Consider the following 19,638-nt stretch of genomic DNA (forward strand, 5'->3'; position numbering starts at 1 on the left):
CAGGCTTTGCTTCCTCTTCCGCAGTTGCTGAACCTGGTTGCAGACGTTGGCACAATGATTGTATTTCTTGCAAATATTGCAGCACTTACCAAAATGTTGTCATTTTTTGTCCACATCTTGAGCAATCTTTGAAGTTTTTACAATCTCTTGTGCTTTGCATTTTTCATGCATCTCTGTTGTTTGTTTTGTACTGACTGACTGCTTGCCAGTTTTTTGTCTCTCATGTCACTCTATCCAGTGTGGCAGTCTGTTCTGTTTTCCTTCTATTATTTTTATGCTGTTGAATGATTTCTGCTGCCTGACACAGTCTTAGGGCTTTATTCATATCGTCCAATCGTCTCTTTTGCAGCTTTGGATCTCTGATTCCAATTACAAACCACAATACCACAGTGGGAAGTGTCAGCATGCTTCCCCAGTGCAAAGAGAGGAAATATCCGTTGCACACAGCCAGAACAGCAGCTGCCTTCTTGCTGTACAGACTGGAATCATGCAAACACACGTGCACATAAAGAAATGAACCTTGGCAGTGATCTGCCATCTGGAGCGTCTGCCGTGCAGCAGTCACTGAAAAATCACATGGACGTAGAAAAATGCAGCAGTGGTATATCAGCAGATATGGCCTGGGCATGCATCATTATTATTTATTAGTTCTATGACACAGGCACACACAACACTGCAAAAATCGGGATAATAATTATTTCCCCCCATCATTCATTCATCTTGGCTGTTTAGATCATAAGGTCTTTGGGGCAGAGATGGCTGGAAGTTGAAGCTAGACACATTCAGACTGGAAATAAAGTGTAAATATTTAACGGTGAGTGTGATTAACCACTGGAGCTATTTCCCAAGGGTCGTGCTAGATTCTCCATCACTGACCATTTTAAAATCAAGATTGGGTGTTTTTCTAAAAGCTCTGCCCTAGGAATTATTTTGGGGAAGTTCTGTGGCCTGTGTTCTACAGGAGGTCAGACGAGATGATCACAATGGTCACTTCTGGTCTTGAAACTGATCCCTCCATTACTGGCTCCTACTGTGGGTTTGCACAGCACTCAGCACAGGGGGGTCCAATCTGACACGAGGCCTCCTGTGGCTATTCTCACACACATCATAGTAATAGAGCAGTTGGCGAGTAAATCCACCCAATCCTGCTCTCCTTGTTCTCCCAAAGGTTCCCACTGAAGCCAACAGGGGGCTTCGAAGGGATGGAGAAAGTCAGTTTGGGCTCATTATTTGGCACTCTATTTTACTATTTCAGAAGACACATTGACAGGAATCAACTCTGTGAGGAAAGATTCAGACTGGCTCCGTTCAATAATCATCATTGCACGATACTGCATTTGCTGTGCGGGGGAAGCAACGGCTGCTAGTCCAGTATTGAACGTCTCCTATCAAGCCATTTAATCAGCTCCAGTTGTGACCGCTGCAGCAAAAAAATCCCAGTGGAAACTGCTGGAATGTGGAGAGTGGGAAGGAGGCGCTGAGATGCCGGAGGCAGAGAGTTTTATTTGCTCTAGGCTCTATTGTTATTGCATATAAAAGGCTTAAAGGGACTGAAATATTAAAGGAGAGGAGAAGGTGAGAAGACAAGTGGAGCAGCTGTTGCAGAGACCAGCACCAGCCATGGGGAGAACTGCTCTGAAAACTCTCCTCTCTTTACTCTGTCTAGCAGCAACGGTTTGTCAGGCTAAGGACACCTGCCCAGGTGAGTGAAAGACAATCCTGTTCCCAACAGCATTTCATACTGTGGCTCTTGCCAGCCTGGACCCTGGAGAACTGGGAACTGTTCAGGAATGTTTGTTGTCCTACACATCTATAAAGTGCTTTGTCTGCTCATGGTGCTTTTAAAATGATAAAAAGAACAGCTTCTTTGTACAAAATTCCTTTGTCAAAATCAATATTCTAGAAGTACACAACACAGACGAGAGGTGTTCAGAAAATAGGACACATTTTTCAGAAACCATGTTGTGAAAATGTTGTCTCTTGTCTCCATTGAGATTCTTCAAAATTTGATTTGACCTCTTCTCCCTCATGCTCATTTGCTATCTTCTAACCTCCCTGTGTTGCTGCTGGAATCTCTCTGTCTAAAGCTCCCATCTCCTTTGCAAATTGGGGCCAAAGCCTTTCTAATCTGGTGACTGACCGACCCACACAGGCAGATGAGCTAAATTCTGGAAAATAAAATCTCAATCTTCAAAGCTCAGAGTGAGCCTATGATTTCAGATCCCTCTGCTTTTTAAAATTCACGTTTACCTAATTAAGATGAAATTTATAAAATCGCAACTGTTGTGTATCTATCACCGCAAATCCACTACACAATTCTTCCCATGTCAACACTTTCATTTCTGCACTTTCGGTTGAGAATCCAGCAGCATTTGAAGGTTTATTTTAATATTATTTCAGAGCAGCATTTCATTTTCTTACATTCATGATCATTTTGAAAATCATTTGCTATGTACAACTTCTACCCAAAAAGTTCCAAATTGGGCAAGTGGTGTTCCTATATCACAGGAAATATAAACCATTTCCCCACTTTGTTTACCTCAAAAATGTCCACATCGATGGAGCTCAATACCGTTGACAGGTGTGTTTCTATTTTTCTTCACTGATGTGCCTATTAATAATTTTAAATCTCACAATGTGTATAATATGGAGAGGGGACTGTTAGGTTAAAAAACATATTTAATTCTTTCAAATGTATTAGCTGTGTTTGTAAGAGCAACTGTTTTTTAAATTAATTTACTTTTGGACAGTTTTTCACTGAATGACAGCGATTTGTTTTTCCTCTGCATTTCATTCCGCTTGCATAATAAGAACTGACTAGTCAGTGTCACTTTTGTTTCTCTGTAGTTAACTAATTCTCATGAACTGACACAATGCTGCAATAGTCGGGTTGCAAACACTGCAGAGGGATGTGTACATCAAAATTAAGTCTGAAGTGATTTCTTTTAAATACAAATATTTAATAACTTCTTTTTAATTTTTGTTTTCACTATAACTTAAAACAAAGACTAATAGTAATAACCCCCAACTTTTAATATTAGGGCATTGTCTCTGAAATGCATAAAACTGAAGAAAATATTGGATTTATCACTAATAGAGAAAAAGATCAAGGAACTATCTAGGCTTTCATTTGCTGGTTTTATCCCTCTGGATTTCTGCAGAATGTTTCAGGTCCTGAGAAGCTAACAATAATTGATTATGGGTTCATTTCTTTCCCCAGAGGTGAGGGTAGTGGGTCTCAACGGTACCGAGAAACTTACCATTGTGCAAGGCTGTCCCGGAATTCCGGGTGCTATTGGGCCCAGAGGAGACCAAGGAACTGCAGGAAATACAGGTACTGAATGAGAATCAGCCATGGATGGGGCTGACATAAATGGGAACTACTTTTGTAGTATGCTCTGACTTTGGAGATTCCCCTTGATCCTGATATGAGGAAACTCTGCCCAAATCACATAGCAAATCTCCCATGTCCACTGGTAAGGGATTGGAGCTTCAAGCTCTGAAATATTGTCCATTCCCTTTGGGGTATCAGATTGACAACCAAGTCCTCTGGTGTTTTCCCCATCTCTCTCACTTGCTCACTGTGTGACCTTAGAGATCAGGGACTCCAGGGAGCCAGATGCAGATATATTATTTGAATTTCGACACCAGTGGGTTATTGTAATTCCAGGTTGGAGTGGTGGGTGGGGATTATGTATTCAGTATTTACAATACCTTGGAAAATATTCAGTCAGTTTTCTGTGTTTGCAGGAGAACTGGGACCTCCGGGGTTCCCTGGAAAGGCAGGAAAAGCTGGCCGAAAAGGTAAAGTAACAAAGGGAAAAGAACTTTGTTTTTCTATTAGGTGACCTAAAAACAGGAAATAAGTTTTTAATCAAATATTAGAGCTAGTTATAAATTAGAGCGAGTTATAATACACCAATTCCTATAATATCTGGGCTCCAAAAACCACCATAGAATATCAGGGTTGGAAGGGACCTCAGGAGGTCATCTAGTCCAACCCCCTGCTCAAAGCAGGACCAATCCCCAATTTTTGCCCTGATCCCTAAATGGCCCCCTCAAGGATTGAACTCACAACCCTGGGTTTAGCAGGCCAATGCTCAAACCAATGAGCTATCCCTCCCCCCTCCATAGCTTCCCTTCACTCTATATTTGACAATAAAGCTTTTATTATTTCAATAGAACTTCAGTTCTGATCCAGTTTCAAGATCTCGCTATCTCTGATCTGTCTTTACTATCTTATTTTTTGTTCAATCAGGAGAAAGAGGTCTTGTTGGCCCCCCTGGAGTGAAAGGTGAGAGACCTCAGATGATTCTTCTCACTGCAGAGCAGGGCACTTTATGCCAAACAAAAGCTGAAATGAAATTGGTTCCGGTTGAACAAGAATGTCCCTTTTTTGTTCTTGTTTAATAGCCAAATGACAAAACAAAACGGTGTTCTAAAATGAAGTGTTGGAACATTTAAAAAATGTTGAAACAAAACTTTTGGAGTATGTGGGAAGGTTTTCTTCTACTTAGCTGAATGTATTTAACAAATTTGACCCCAATTCATGAACTGTTAGAGAGATGGAACTGCATTTTTTGGTGAATAAAATATTAGCTGGAAAAATTTCACCCAGCTCTAATTATAATGTCTGATATGTCACAAGGTCCAGTGCAGTCACAGGAAATAGGTCCCAACTTCAGTATAGACATAGCGTAAGGGTGAAATTCAGCCAATGCAGAAGACAAGACAAGATAAATGCAGTCCTGCGAACCCCAAATGTTTGAAAATCTTGGGTCAGTTTCATCAAAAATCAGGAGATTGTTTTAGAATCATGAGATTATGTACAAATGATAGCTGTGGTGTCCTTTTTATTGCCTTCTGCTTTTTGAGCCTTTAGGGTGCATTGGGGTCACATTTTGAAGATTTGTTCAAAGCCTCAAGGGCTAGAAACTTACTTTTTCTTTCAGACTGAAGGCTGAAATCATGTCATATCCACTGGACCCCAGGCTTTAAGGAAAACAATAGTTATCATGGGACTCATGATAAAATCCTGAGTGTTGGCAACACTGTAAATGCATCACTTAAGTCCCACAAAACACCAGCTTTAACAGATTGTGCAGAATGTAGGTGGCGCATAGGCCTTGAACTAGCCCCCTACACCATTAAACCCAAGTGATTGCTGCAGTGAAATCTTGAATTATGTAGGTCACCTCCAGGCAAAAGAAGGATCTTATTCTGAGTTTATGTTTTAGGAGATAAAGGAGACACGGGAGACCCTGGACCTCCTGGAATACCTGGTGAGACCCTCTGCACTCTCCTTTATACTGAGCACAACATTTCAGTTTTATTTCTGCAGCACTAAAAATTAAGGGGCTTAAAAGGCTTGTTTCTTGAATAGATACCATGTCCAAAATATCAATATCCATCTTCCTGTAAGATTTGGGATCTATAAAGGGAGAAATAGCTGTGCCTACAAAAACAGGTGGCCATCCATGTGTTGTAACATCTGGAACAACACTAGCCAGATGACCTTTGGTATGAGAGACAACAGCTGAAATGTAAGTGAAATCTGTAGATCTGGCTGTGTATCCTAGAGAAGGTTACTTTTGCCTACCTCTCTTTATATTTCCAACATACTGGGAGTGCGGAGTATGAATCACAAAAAAATGGATCTTGTTTAAATGTCCAGTTAAAGGAATGACCCTTTTTGTACCAGTACTTTATTTAACTGTTATTCTCCCATTGTCATTTGGAATTTAAAAAAAAAAAGTACTGAGTCAAATTCTCAGCTAGCGTAAGCATATATAACTCCCTTGACTTTGTGGGCGTTGCTTCTAGTTACTGACCAGCAATTAATTTAGTCTATTAAGGACCAATTCTTAGCCCTGCAAGTACGAGCCTCATGAGAGGATTACAAAACAGTGTTGGTACATAATGAGAGCTGTCTTGATGGTTCAGGCTGGAAGGCTCAGATCAGAGATGTGTGTGAATCCATTAGCACTTGGATTTTCACAATTAAAAACCTGTCTAGTGCATTTTCAAGATAACGAGTACTTTGCTATCCCAGCTGTCACTGTTGACCAATTACATACTTTAAAAGACAGTAGAACATTTTCTGGTTCCATTTCACTTTCTACTGTATTTCTTTTCGTGACTAGGAGAGGAACTGCTGGAAGACTTGCAGTGTCAGAAAGGTGAGAGTTTCTTATGACCACTGAATGTCATCTCATTCCATCCAGAGACCCAAACATGAAAACCCATTAGAGGTAGACAAATTACAAAAAAATACATCTGTGATTTACCCTATTTGCTGTTTTCAAACTATCAGCAAAGAGACTTTAATCTTTTAAAATGAAGGTGTTTAGGTGGCCAGTGAATCTTTTGTGGAAATACATTTCAGCCAGTGGGGTCACTTGCAAACTGTTTGATGTGAGTATTTCTGTGAGTATCTGATATTCTTTGGGGGTGAGTGTTCAACCAAGTCACATAAAGACGGGAAGCCCTTCTGACTCAGAGAGGGATTTCAAAATGGCTGCATGGGCACTTCCAGTAGAAGTCTTTGTGCACATTACAGTTTCCATGAGTTTTCAAGATGCTTTGAGCCAATCCTCTGTTCAGGTTGTGCTGGTCTCACACAGAACACATGGGGTTGGACATGTGTTTTCTCTTTCAAACAAAGTTAATACAAACCAGACTGGCACCCTGGAGTCTAAATCATTTGGTTTGCTACTACAGAGAGTATGAAAAGCCTCGCTAGGTACATACACTGCTGCTCTATTAGGTTTCCAAAGATAGAACACAGAGGAACCACAAACTATTTAAAGGGATACTACCCAATTCCCATATGCTACAGTGTGGAGGAGAGGAGAAGATGACTCAATGATTCTTTTCCAGTTACCCGATTCTGCAATTGATCTGGCCCTCAGTGCAACATAAAGCAGCCTATGAATCCCTGCTCCAAAGAGAGTTATACAACCAATTTACATGTTTCAATTCCTCTTTCGACCAGGAGCAAAGAACTGCAAGGAGCTCTTAGCTAGAGGGAACATCATGAGCGACTGGTACACCATCTACCCCCGTGACTGTAATGCCATGACCGTGCTGTGTGACATGGACACAGATGGTGGAGGATGGATTGTAAGAACAGAGCATAATGAAGCTCATTGGACGTTTTTTCTTGAACAACAATTTTCTGTCCCAAGAATGGGAAGTGGCCCTTAGCCAGTGGGTTGCAGCTAGAAGAAAAGCATGCGGACAGAAACTCTGAAGCTGTTAGCTCCCCATGGTTAGCTGAAATAAAAACACAGACACTTCCTGAGCCCTTCTAATCCTCCCTAGTCCTTGTCAAATTCTCCAGATATCTTGGTTGTGAACACAATGGGTTCCATGGAGGGAACCCAGAGCTTTAGAGTCAAAAAGACCCCAACTGAGGAGACATTTTTCACTGCTCTGACACAGGTTTCCCTTCTCCTGGCTATTCTCTGCCTGGCTCTCAGAGCCTCCTCAATAGCTGCCCAGACTCCAGAACCAGATTTCCTTCTTCCTTCCAGTTCTGTCACAGGCATGATGCATCAGCTGCTCTCTCAAGTGTATAGAGAGCATTCTAGGGAGATGAGGAGACGAGAGATTTGAACCCTGAATGTATCTCACATTTAAACCTTCCAATTTATTATTGTGCTTATTTATATCCCAGTCGTGCCTAGAGAATCCGATGAAGATCAGGGGCCCATTGCACTGGGTGCTGAACACACATACTGAGAGACAGCCCATGTCCTTTGCAGCTCATAGTCTCCATAGACAAGGCAGTCCAGAGAGAAAGCAGAGGTGATGTGACTTACTCAAGTGGCAAAACTGGGTATAGAACCCAGGTCTCCTAATTGCCAGTCCAGTGCTGTAGATTTCGGCCCATGTGATCCTTTAATCTAGTGCTGTTGCTGCCAAGATTTAATATGATCCTCTGAGACAAGCCTCCCTCTGCGATAGTCACCTGAGGCTGAAATAGATCTCACCATGTTAAATCTCATCCAATGATTTACAGTCTCAGAGTTTCTGGTTTTCTGCTCTAGTAGAATCATAGAATCATAGAATATCAGGGTTGAAAGGGACCTCAGGAGGTCATCTAGTCCAACTCCCTGCTCAAAGCAGGACCAATTCCCAACTAAATCATCCCAGCCAGGGCTTTGTCAAGCCTGACCTTAAAACCTTCAAAGGAAGGCGATTCCACCACCTCCCTAGGTAACGCATTCCAGGGCTTCAACACCCTCCTAATGAAAAAGTTTTTCCTAATATCCAACCTCAACCTCCCCCACTGCAACTTGAGACCATTACTCCTCGTTCTGTAGGATGGAAAACAATGTGGGATTTCCCAGCTAAGAGCCTCCTGTTTCCCTGCAGGTGTTCCAGAGACGGGTGGATGGCTCCATGGATTTTTACCGTGACTGGAATTCATACAAGAGAGGTTTTGGCAGCCGGATGTCAGAATTTTGGCTGGGGAATGACAATATCCACCTGCTGACATCCCTTGGTAAAGACATCACTGATGCAGTCTTTTCCTTACAGCAACCTTCTCCACCAAGTTTTGTTCCCACACTTTAGCCACGGTCACAGGGTATAGAGTTGTACTATCGGTAGAGGTAACACTTCCGCTGCAGACACCCCTTCCTGTTCCTTACGGCCCAGCCCTGCCACACAGAGCTATTGAAACCAATAATGCTGTTGTAGATGGCCTGGATCCCGTCATGATTCCTGGAGCAGCATTTTGTCCTCGGGTGGTTCGCCCACAGTACAGCAATAAGGGATGCTACAGCCTGGATGAGGTCATCGATTCTGAACTACCTTTGCAAAGCATAACATGGAGCAGGTTTTTAATAGGGAGGTCAGGTTGGTGGATGGAAATTGAATTGATAAAGTCGATAGGAAGATATTGGCTTGATGCAAGAATCAGTGGGTGGAATTCTGTGATGTGTGTGATGCAGGCAATTCAAACTAGATGATAATAATGGTCCCAACGTAATGGAGCCTGATTTGTGTGTAGAGCCTTTAGGGGCTTGTGCAATAGAAACAATCAATAACAGTAATAAACACTAATGGAAGGTGCTGAACATTTTGCTTTCAAATTGTTTTCTAAAGGTCCCAACGAGCTTCGCGTCGATCTCAGAGATTTTGGCACCAACTATCAATTTGCTCTCTTCTCATCATTCAAAATCACAGGGGAGAATGAGAAATACAAGCTAATCCTTGGAGACTTTGTGAATGGCACTGCAGGTAGGTTCTGAGCTTATCCTTTACCCTTTGTGGCAGATGGAAAAATGTAAAGCAAAAGTGATGCAGAATATTCAGGTTTCAGAGTAGCAGCCGTGTTAGTCTGTATCTGCGAAAAGAAAAGGACGACTTGTGGCACCTTAGAGACTAACCAATTTATTTGAGCATAAGCTTTTGTGAGCTACAGCTCACTTCACCGAGGCATTCAGAATATTCAGTGGCAGAAGCAAAAGGCGAGGTAATCTGTGGAGGTGATGTCTGTCAGGAAACATCAGTTATTCTGCAACTCAAGTATTATAGGAGGAATACAAGGTCTAGTGACTACAAAACATATAGTATAATATGGATATCCTGCCTACTGCTGGTTGCTTTCCTACTTTAGACCTTAATGCCCCATAGAAATATCTGAATTAAACTAAGTAGGCACACCAGGATTGGTACAAGTCACTGGGTGGGTAGATAAGCCCCATTTCAAGCAATCGATGCATCCGGACTCTTGGATACCAGATACAGGAATATTCTGTGGCATGCAGAGTCTGCTACACATCACTGCAGGCTTACTTAGGCACACCCACAAGCCAACTAGGAAGAAGGGTTTTAAACTAGATTTAAAAGTGCAGGTAACAAAAACCAAGAGTTAAGCATAAAAAAGGGCCACCTTAACAGAAGGCTAGATTGGGGGGGGAGGGGCATGTAGGGTCAGAGGAGGAAGAAGTGGGAAATCAGTAAAGAAATCTGCTCAACATCTCAGATACTGAAATGTAAATGCCAGGCAGATGGGGAATAAACAGGAAGAACTGGAAGGATTACAAGTGGCAGACTCAAGTTGCAGCGGGGGAAGTTTAGATTGGATATTAGGAAAAACTTTTTCACTAGGAGGGTGGTGAAGCACTGGAATGGGTTACCTAGGGAGGTGGTGGAATCTCCTTCCTTAGAGGTTTTTAAGGCCTGGCTTCACAAAGCGCTAGCTGTGATGATTTAGTTGGGGATTGGTCCTGCTTTGAGCAGGGGGTTGGACTAGATGACCTCCTGAGATCCCGTCCAACCCTGATATTCTACGATTAGTATAGTAGGAGAATTGCTACTTAAGTGGCATCACAGAAACTGGGTGGGATAAGTCTCATTATTGGAATATTGGTATAGTGGGGTATAGCTTGTTTAGGAGAGACAGGCAGGGTAAAAAGGGAGGAGGTGTAGAATTATACAGCAAGAATATATAAATTTGTTCTCCGCTCCAGGCAGACCAATTGATAGTCTCTGGGTAAAGAGAAAAAGGGTAAAAAATAGAAGTGACCTCTTGCTACACGTGTACTATAGTAATGGGGGACTTTAATTACCCAGACGTTTGTTAGAAAAGTAATACAGAAAAACACAAAATTTCTGATAAGTCCTTGGAATGTGTTGGGGACACCATTTTCTTGAGGAAGTAACCAGGGGGAACAGCCATTTTAAACTTAATTCTGACTAACAAGGAGGAATTGGGAGTGAATCTGAAGGCGGAAGACAATTTGGGTGAAAGTGATCATGAAATCACAGATTTCTTTATTCTAAGAAAGGAAGGACTAAAAACAGTAGAAGAAGGACAATGGTCTTCAAAACAGCAGACTTTAACAAATTCAGAGAACTGATGGATTAGGTCCTATGGGAAGACAATCTGGGGAAAATGGAGTTCAGGAAAAAGAGGTTCTTTAAATACATTAGCAGCAAGAGAAAGATGAAGGAAAGTGTAGTTCCTCAACTTAGCAGGAATGGAGAGTTAATAACTCGTGACATCAAGAAGGCTCAGGTGTTTCATGGCTAGTGTGCTTCAGCCTTCACTAAAAAAGCTAGTGGTGATGACATACTCAACACACTATTAACAACAAGGGGGAAGGAATGAAAGCCCATATAGGAGGGAAAAGGTTAAAGAATATTTAGATAAGTTTGAAGTATTCAAGTCAGCAGGGCCTGATGAAACTTATATTAGGGGAATTAAAGAGCCAGTCGAAACAATCTCAGAATCATTAATAATTATCTGGAGAACTCTTGGAGGATGGGAGAGGTCCCAGAAGACTGGAGAACAGCAAACATCATACCTATCTTTAAAAGGGGGAACAAACAGGACCCAGGGAACTGTAGGCCAGTCAGCCTAACTTTGATACCTGGAAAGACACTCACTCAAATTATTAAACAATCAATTTCTAAGCACCTGCAGGACATTAGGATTAATTAGCAATAACCACCATGGATTTCTCATGAACACATCCTGACAAACCAATTTAATTCCCTTCTTGACAGGGTTATTGGCTTAGTGGATAAGGAGAAAGCAGTAGAGATGATATATTTTGATTTTAGTAACACTTTTGACAAAATCCCACATGACATTTGGAATAAGCAAACTAGGGAAATGCAGTCTGGATGAAATTACCATAACGTGGGTGCATAACTGGTTGAAAGACTGTACTCGAGCACTTATCAATGTTTTGCTGTCAAACTGGGAGTGTGTATTTAATGGGGTTCTGCAGCGGTCAGTCCTGGGTCCGGTAGTCGTCAATATTTTCATTTAATGAGTTGGATAATTGAGTGGAGGACATGCTTATAAAATCTGCAGATGGCACCAAGCTGGGCGGGGTTGCAAGCACTTTGGAGGACAGAATTAGAATGCAAAATGACCTTGGCAAATTGAAGAATTGGTCTGAATTCAACAAGATGAAATTCAGTAAAGACAAGTGCAAAGTGATTCACTTAGGAAGGACAAATCAAATGCACAACTTCAGAATGGAGAATAACTGGCTTGGTGGTAGTATTGCTGAAAAAGAATTGGCATTTAGAGCGGATCGCAAATTGAATATGAGTCAACAATGTGATGCAGTTGAACGACAAGCTAATACCATTCTGGGGTGTATTTACAAGAGTGTGGCATGTAAGAAACAGTAGGTAATTGTCCTGCTCTCCTCAGCACTGGTGAGGCCTCAGCCAGAGAACAGTGTCCAATTCTGGGCACCTCACTTTAGGAAAGATGTGGACAAATTGAAGAGAGTTCAGAGGAGAGCAACAAGAATGATAATAGGTTTAGAAAACCTGACCTATGAGGAAAAGTTTAAAAACTAGTGATGTGTAGTCCTGAGAAAACAAGACTGAGGGGGGGAATCTGGTAACAGTCTTTAAATACGTTAAGAGCTGTTATAAAGAGGACTGTGATCAATTGTTCTCTATGTCCACTGAAGGTAGGACAAGAAGTAATGGACTTAATCTGCTTAAGAGAACTAAATCAGAATTAGAATTAAATTTCTAAGTATAAGGGTAGTTAAACTCTGGAATAGGTTTCTAACAGAGGGTGTGAAATCTGCATCACTGGAAGTTTTAAAGAACAGGTTGGGCAAACACCTCTCAGGGACGGTCTAGATTTACTTGGTGCTGCCTCAGCCCAGGGGGTTTGACTTGATGACTTCTCAAGGTCCCTTCATGCCCAACATGTCTATGATTCTATGATCCTGAATCTTCAGCAGGCTCCCGGCTCAGCTATTAGTGTTAGGAGCACATTGGGCTCACATTAGACCATCACAATGGTGTAAACTGATTTCAGGACACCGAAGGACTGAGCACATTGACTGCAATGAGTTACTCTGGATCAATAGTGGTGTAACTGAGATCCAAATATGGCCTGGTGAAAAATGTTTCTCACTGGAAGTAGAACTGCAGTCTCTCTCCTGCACCCAAGGGAGAGTTCTGCTGTGGGGTGAAAGGAGAAATTTAGTAACTCCACTGCAGAGCCACCAGGCTGGGCTGTGGGAACTGAGCTGTAAAAAATAAACAATAAGAGATTATCTCATCCACCTTGTCTCTGTAAAAACATGTAATAAACAAACCCAATTGTTTCCACAGGGGATTCCTTAACTGAACACAATGGTATGATGTTTACAACCTACGACCATGACAACGACTTGTCTGTACTTAACTGTGCTGAAGCCTTTAAAGGGTCCTGGTGGTACAGGGATTGTCATGTGTCCAACCTGAACGGATTATACCTGAGTGGAGCCCATGAAAACTATGGTGCTGGGGTGAATTGGTCTACAGGCAAAGGGCACCAGTACTCCTACTGGCTGTCTGAGATGAAAATTAGGCCCGTGTAGCCAATCAGGGAGACAGTTATAATAATTATACTTAGCTCTTACATAGCATTATAGACCTGTCATAATGAACATTAATCTGAAGATGACACTAAAGATCTTTTCTTTATGCACCAGCCACAGGGGGGCAGACATCATCATAGACACTTACCCAGCGCAGTGCACTAGGACTAGAGCTGGTAAAAAAAGATTAAAATAGTTTGGGGGGGCGGGAATGGAATGTCTAAGTTGTTTTCATTGCAAAGGGTTCTAAATAAACCCATTTTTGCAGATTTTGTTTTCATTCCTCTCCCTGATATGTAGGACCAGACAGTGTTTTATTTTCTCCTTTAAAAGAAACACCTGGCTTTCTGTAAAGAAACAAATGTGGTCGTTACCCTGAGAACATTTTCAAAAAGAATTGCTGAAACCATTTTAAAAAATTGATTTTTTTCCCTGCCAAACAAAACATTACAACCACATCAATGATATGTCATGAAAAATGTCATATTTTTTTTAAAAAGTTTGTTTGTCCACAGAGGAGCTCATAATTTGAGAAATGTCAGCCAGCTCTGTCTAGGTTATGTCTCCTCTCCTGCATGGCTCTGCTGTCTCTTGATTCCATTACCAGAAGCACCACCACAGCTCCTACCACTGCCATGCAATTCTTCCTGTGATGTTCGGGACTCATTACCCTCAGATGCTGCGTCTGCCTCTGGAGAACCTTCCCCTCTGTCAATAAAGCAAGGGCTGCTCAATGAGTTCCACGTCTCAGATTTGTTTGTACACACAAGACAGTTCAATAGCATTAAAGCCCAAATGTGCCTGGCTCTGCATTGTGAACATTGTGGGCAGAGTGCGCCCTGGGCAGAAGGGGACATTATTTGCCTGGCTACCCTGGGGAGTGAAAGAGAGGGGAGCTACCTCTGCCAGCAGCATTTTGGCTGCAGAAGGGTCATGTCGAAATAGGGTGAGGGTGGAAATAGAAGAGCACTGAGACGATCTCAGGCTCAACCTGCACTAGAAAGTCCCATCACCCAGCCCATGGCGCCTTGTGGGGCAGAACAGGCCATAATCTCCCCTCGTTATGCTGGTATTATTCCCAGCGGAAGATTTAACTGTCAGCAAGGTCAGCAAATGCTGACTGGACTCCAAGTCCAACATCTCCCCCCCGCCGCATCTCCGTCTCCGTCTCTCCCTGTGCCATGGCAGAGGAACAAAAAGATGGGCACCGATGCAGGCAGGGCCGGCTTAGGGGAGGGCCACCTTGGTGACTGCCTTAAAGGCCGTGGTGAAGGGGGGTGTTGTGCAGAAGTGTGCACTACCGGTGTAGACTCAGAAACTGCTCCCAGGTCAGTGCTGCGTGGGGGGGCATCCATGGGGGAGTGATGACACACAAATACTACTCCCCCACTGCCCCCCACATTCCTTCAAACCCCCAGAGGGCTGTGTGGGGAGGAGCGACACCAAGCACTCCATGCACCCTGGTCACTTTCCTCATCCAGACTGTGCTGTGAGGTGAGCATCAGGAGCTGCTGCTCCCTTCCCTCCTGGCTGAGTAAGAGAAGGGCAAAGTGACCTGGATGCAGGGAGCCCTGACTTCGCTCCTCGCTCCCCTCCAGCCCCCAAGGGGTGCATGGAGGAGCAGCGTTCAAAGGGGGAAGCAAGCAGCAATGCCAGCTGCTCCATGCATCCATGTCAGTTTCCCCATGGGGGTGCAGGAGGGGGTGCAGGTGTTAGGGGCGCAAGGGTTAAGGGTGCAAAGGGGGATGGGGAGCCTGGGAGTCCACAGTGGCTAGGGGCACCAAAATATAAATTCGTCCAGGGTGCCATTTTCCTTAAGGTCAGCCCTGGGTGCAGGTTTTTATTGTGGACCCCCATATGCCATCACAAGTCCCACATTCTCTCTTCCCTCACCCCCCACAACCCCCATCCCTGCTTCTGCACCTCCTGCTCTGCTCCCCCACCCATCCCAACGCCCCGCCCAGGTCCGTGCCCTGCACCAGAGCTGCTGCTGCTAGAGCCATCACCACGGCTCCTGCCAAAGCCAGACCTGCGACCGCGGGAGTCAGCGCCGCAAACCACAGCTGCTGCTGCCAGCAGAGCTGGAGTCAGAGCCCTAGCAGGGGGGGCTTCCAACCAAAATGGAGGCTCTGCCATTGGCGGTCCCACTCGTCTGAGTTCATGGCAGAGGAGGAGCATAGCCACATGTGGGCCTGGGTGGGCTGTGGCCCACCCACTAAGCATCCAGGCCAGAGGTGGGGAAACTATGGCCCAGGGGCCACATCCAGCCCGCGGGACCCTCCTGCCCAGCCCCTGAGCTCCTGGCCCGGGAGGCTGGTCCCCAGCCCCTCCCCCGCAGCCCCAGCGCACTGCACCGCCGGTGCAATGCTCTGGGCGGCGGGGCTGCGAGGTCTTGCCGGGCAGCGCAGCTGCAGAGCGGCAGCCTGACCCGGTGCCCGGTGCTGCGCGGTGCGTGGCTGGCTCCAGCCGGGCGGCGCGGCTGCCTGTCCTGGTGCTCTGGGCGGTGCGGCTGTAGCGCCGCCAGCCACCCGTGCTCCAGGCCGCGCAGTAAGGGGGAAGGGAGGGGGGGGTTGGGTAGAGGGCAGGGGAGTTTGGGGGGGTGGTCAGGGGGTGGAGGGTGGAGAGGGGACCCGGGGGGGCAGTCAGGAAGGAGAGGGGATTTGGATGGGGCGGCAGGGGGCAGTCAGGGGCAAGGGTTCCGGGGGTGGTCAGGGGACAGGGAGCGGAGGGAGGGCTGGATGGGGCAGGGCTGCCGGGTGGGGGGCCGTCAGGAGACAAGGAACAGGGGGGGTTGGATGGGGTAGGAGTCCCGGGTGGACCGTCAGGGGGCGAGAAGCAGGGGGGTCGGATAGGAGGCGGGGGCTGGGCCACACCTGGCTGTTTGGGGAGGTAAAGCCTCCCCTAACTGGCCCTCCATACAATTTCAGAAACCCGACGTGGCCCTCAGGCCAAAAAGTTTGCCCACCCCTGATCCAGGCCCACCCCCCAACCCCCCAACCCCAGCTCTGCTCCGGCCCCAGCGCTTGTCCCGCTCCGCCCGCCCCACCGGCGCTCCTGCCAGGGAGTGGGGTCGGGGTGTAGGGGCTTGCTCTGCTCCGCCTGCCTGGCGTTCCTGCTGGGGTTGGGCGCTCGCCGGCGGTAGAGGAGATCTTCGAAAAAGGTAGACCCACCGCCTGGGGGAGCTGGGCCCAGTGTGGGGCAGTGGGACCTGGAAGGGAGCTGGGAGCGCTGGAGAGCATCATCTCCTCCTGGAGTTGGGTGCATGCCAGGGTCCCAGGGAGCCCCTGGCCATGCCGGCTGCAGGCTTGGTGGGAGGCAGGTCCCCCATCCCTCCTGCCCTCCCAGCCCCCCCCCCTCCCCCCAGAATTACCTGCCCACCCAAATATCCTATGCTGACTCCGCCACTGCAACAGAGCCACCCTCTTGGAGTCCCCCCCTCCCTGGGCACATTCAAATGTGGGCCGTGGGGCTCAGCGCACGGCTCTTCCTCGGGGTTCCAGCAGGCCCCCAACAACAGCAGCGGCCTGCGCTGGGCAGACGTTGTACGGCCAAGCAGCCCTGAGCCTGCCCCAGCTATTCATCTGCCCCTGTCGTCTACCTTTTCCCGCTCGATTCCTGACCCCACCTTCACAAGCACCCGACGCAGTCGCCATGGCAGGGGGCCCCTTGGCTGGCTCAGGGCTCCTGCCATTGCACGGGTTGCATGTGTCTAACCCCGTCCCTGGCCGTCAGCCCCAATTCTTATAGGGCTCCCAGGCAAAGACGACTCCTGCTCCTCCCCCACAATCTAAAGGGGAGGACACGTGAACGCCCCACCCCGTGTTGCCTCTGCCCAGTGACCCCCCCCACCCTGCAGCCCAGCCTGGGTCCATCATGTTCTCCCTGTCCCACGTTACCTGCAGGCGGGGGGAGGCTTTGTCCTTCTCCCACTGCGCCTCCCCTCCGGCACGGTTGGCCGCTCTCCCTGGCAGCCAGGTCTGGGTGGGGAGCGGGATGGAGCCACTTCTCACACTAGCTGAAGCCGGCCGCTCCGGGCTGTGCAGCACAGCAGCTGCCTGAGAGAACCTGGCTGGGGAGGTGGCGGTGGGGGCAGGCCAATCGGGGGGGTGGGGGGGACTTGACCCCCTGTTGCCTCTGCCACCCGCCCTGCAATGCCATTGCAAAATGCCGCAGCATCTGAGCATGGCCAGCACTGGCTGCTGGTAGTAGAAGTTTCCTTCCCCATCCTGCAGGGGCGCGGCCACTGGGCATGGGCCAGTGCTGGAGGGGCTGCTGCTGGGACATGTCGTTTCCGTAGCCTCCTCTTCCTGCAGGACACAGAGACGCATGTTTTGTGGTTTTTAAAAAATGTTTTATGATTCAAAATAAAAGCCTACGGTGATGTGACCATTGGGCCCCATGCTGCATGTTTGATGTCCATGCTCTAACCCTTAAACCTGCCCTCAGGGCCACATTAAAGCAATCCATGTCCCCATGCATACCCCAAAATGGCCTCTGCCAACTTGGAATGCAAGTGGCAGGGCCCTCCTCCCCTTCCAGGGGATTCACCAGCAGTGGCATTGTCAAGGTTCCTTCCCCACTCTGAACTCTAGGGTACAGCTGTGGGGACCTGCATGAAAGACCCCCTAAGCTTATTCTTACCAGCTTAGGTTAAAAACTTCCCCAAGGTACAAACTTTGCCTTGTCCTTGAATAGTATGCTGCCACCACCAAGCGTTTTAAACAAAGAAAAGGGAAAGAGACCACTTGGAGACGTCTTCCCCCAAAATATCCCCCCAAGCCCTACACCCCCTGTCCTGGGGAAGGCTTGAGAATAATCCTCATCAATTAGTACAGGTGAACACAGACCCAAACCCTTGGATCTTAAGAACAATGAAAAATCAATCAGGTTCTTAAAAGAAGAATTAAATTAAATTAATTAAAGAAAAGGTAAACGAATCACCTCTGTAAAATCAGGATGGTAAATACCTTACAGGGTAATCAGATTCAAAACATAGAGAATCCCTCTAGGCAAAACCTTAAGTTACAAAAGCACAAAAACAGGAATATACATTCCCTCCAGCACAGCTTATTTTACCAGCCGTTAAACAAAAGAAAATCTAGCGCATGTTCTAGCTAGATTACTTACTAACTTAACAGGAGTTGGAAGGCTTGCATTCTTGATGTGTTCCCGGCAAAAGTATCACACAGACAGACAGAACCCTTTTTCCCCCCCACTCCAGATTTGAAAGTATCTTGTCCCCTCATTGGTCATTTTGGGTCAGGTGCCAGCAAGGTTATCTTAGCTTCTTAACCCTTTACAGGTGAAAGGGTTTTGCATCTGGCCAGGAGGGATTTTATAGCACTGTATACAGGAAGGTGGTTACCCTTCCCTTTATATTTATGACAGACATGAGGTATCCTTTTCTTCCCCAGAAGCAGGAGCCTCTTTCCTCTAAAAGAGGTAGCGCTAGCAGCAGGAGAGTCCCCCAGTACTTACCCCAGAAGCAGGGGTTTATTCTGTAGTCATGATGGAGGGGCAGCTGGGCCTAACCTGAGCTTTGCCTGCAACCCCACATGTCAGGTCACTTTACCACTCACATTTGGCCCAGCCAGCCTCCATTATGATGGAGGGGTGGCTGGGCCAAGCCTGAGCAGTGCTGCAGCCCCGCACACCAGCTCGCAATGCCACTCAGTCACATTTTGCTTGGTCCTCGCTCTATCATGGTCAAAGCAAAACAACACAACAATCCCTCCCTCCCACTTCCTGAATTTGGGCCGTAGGCACGTGCCCAGATGGCCTATGCATTAATCCAGCCCTGATTACCGCAGAGTGACTCCACTAACATCAGTGGGCTCACTCCATGTTTGTACTCATTTGGCCAAGTGGGGAGTCGCGGACACCAAGTTTTACAAAAGCATAAGAGGCCCTATCTTGCTCCCACCGAGGTCAATGGCAAAACTGCCCATCCTGTAATTCATGTAAGAAGGACCAATGGCAGGGATAAAGAGATGTGGACTGTTAAAAATTGACCTGCTCACAAAAGAGGTGTGGCCAATATCCAGCTGGTCCATGGCCATGCAATGGCCATGCAATGGCCCTGCTACGGGGGAAAGTAATTTAAAGCTGCCCCTGGGGAGCTCTGAACGAACCCTATGCCCCCCTGGGCTCACAATGAAGGGGAATTATTACTTATCTTAATTGTTTATTATTTGGATTATGGTACCACCTAGGAACACCAGTCACAACATCCTGTTGTCTTTGGCACTGTGCAAGTACAGAACACAAAGGCAGCCCCAGC

The 19,638-nt window shown here is 46.4% G+C and overlaps 1 protein-coding gene across 1 annotated transcript; it reads left to right on the forward strand.

Annotated features, from left to right (window-relative positions):
* Positions 1-1,252: 1,252 nt before the first annotated feature.
* On the forward strand, positions 1,253-13,468 carry LOC141999707 (ficolin-1-like). The gene is made up of 10 exons (XM_074973398.1): positions 1,253-1,702; positions 3,221-3,334; positions 3,751-3,804; positions 4,259-4,294; positions 5,238-5,282; positions 6,144-6,179; positions 6,995-7,122; positions 8,380-8,509; positions 9,115-9,249; positions 13,111-13,468. Exons 1-10 carry the CDS (start codon positions 1,621-1,623, stop codon positions 13,356-13,358), a joined length of 1,008 nt encoding a protein of 335 aa, XP_074829499.1. The 5' UTR covers positions 1,253-1,620; the 3' UTR covers positions 13,359-13,468.
* Positions 13,469-19,638: the final 6,170 nt, after the last annotated feature.

Source organism: Natator depressus, chromosome 16 (genome assembly GCF_965152275.1).
Source record: "Natator depressus isolate rNatDep1 chromosome 16, rNatDep2.hap1, whole genome shotgun sequence".
NCBI classification, from domain to species: Eukaryota; Metazoa; Chordata; order Testudines; family Cheloniidae; genus Natator; species Natator depressus.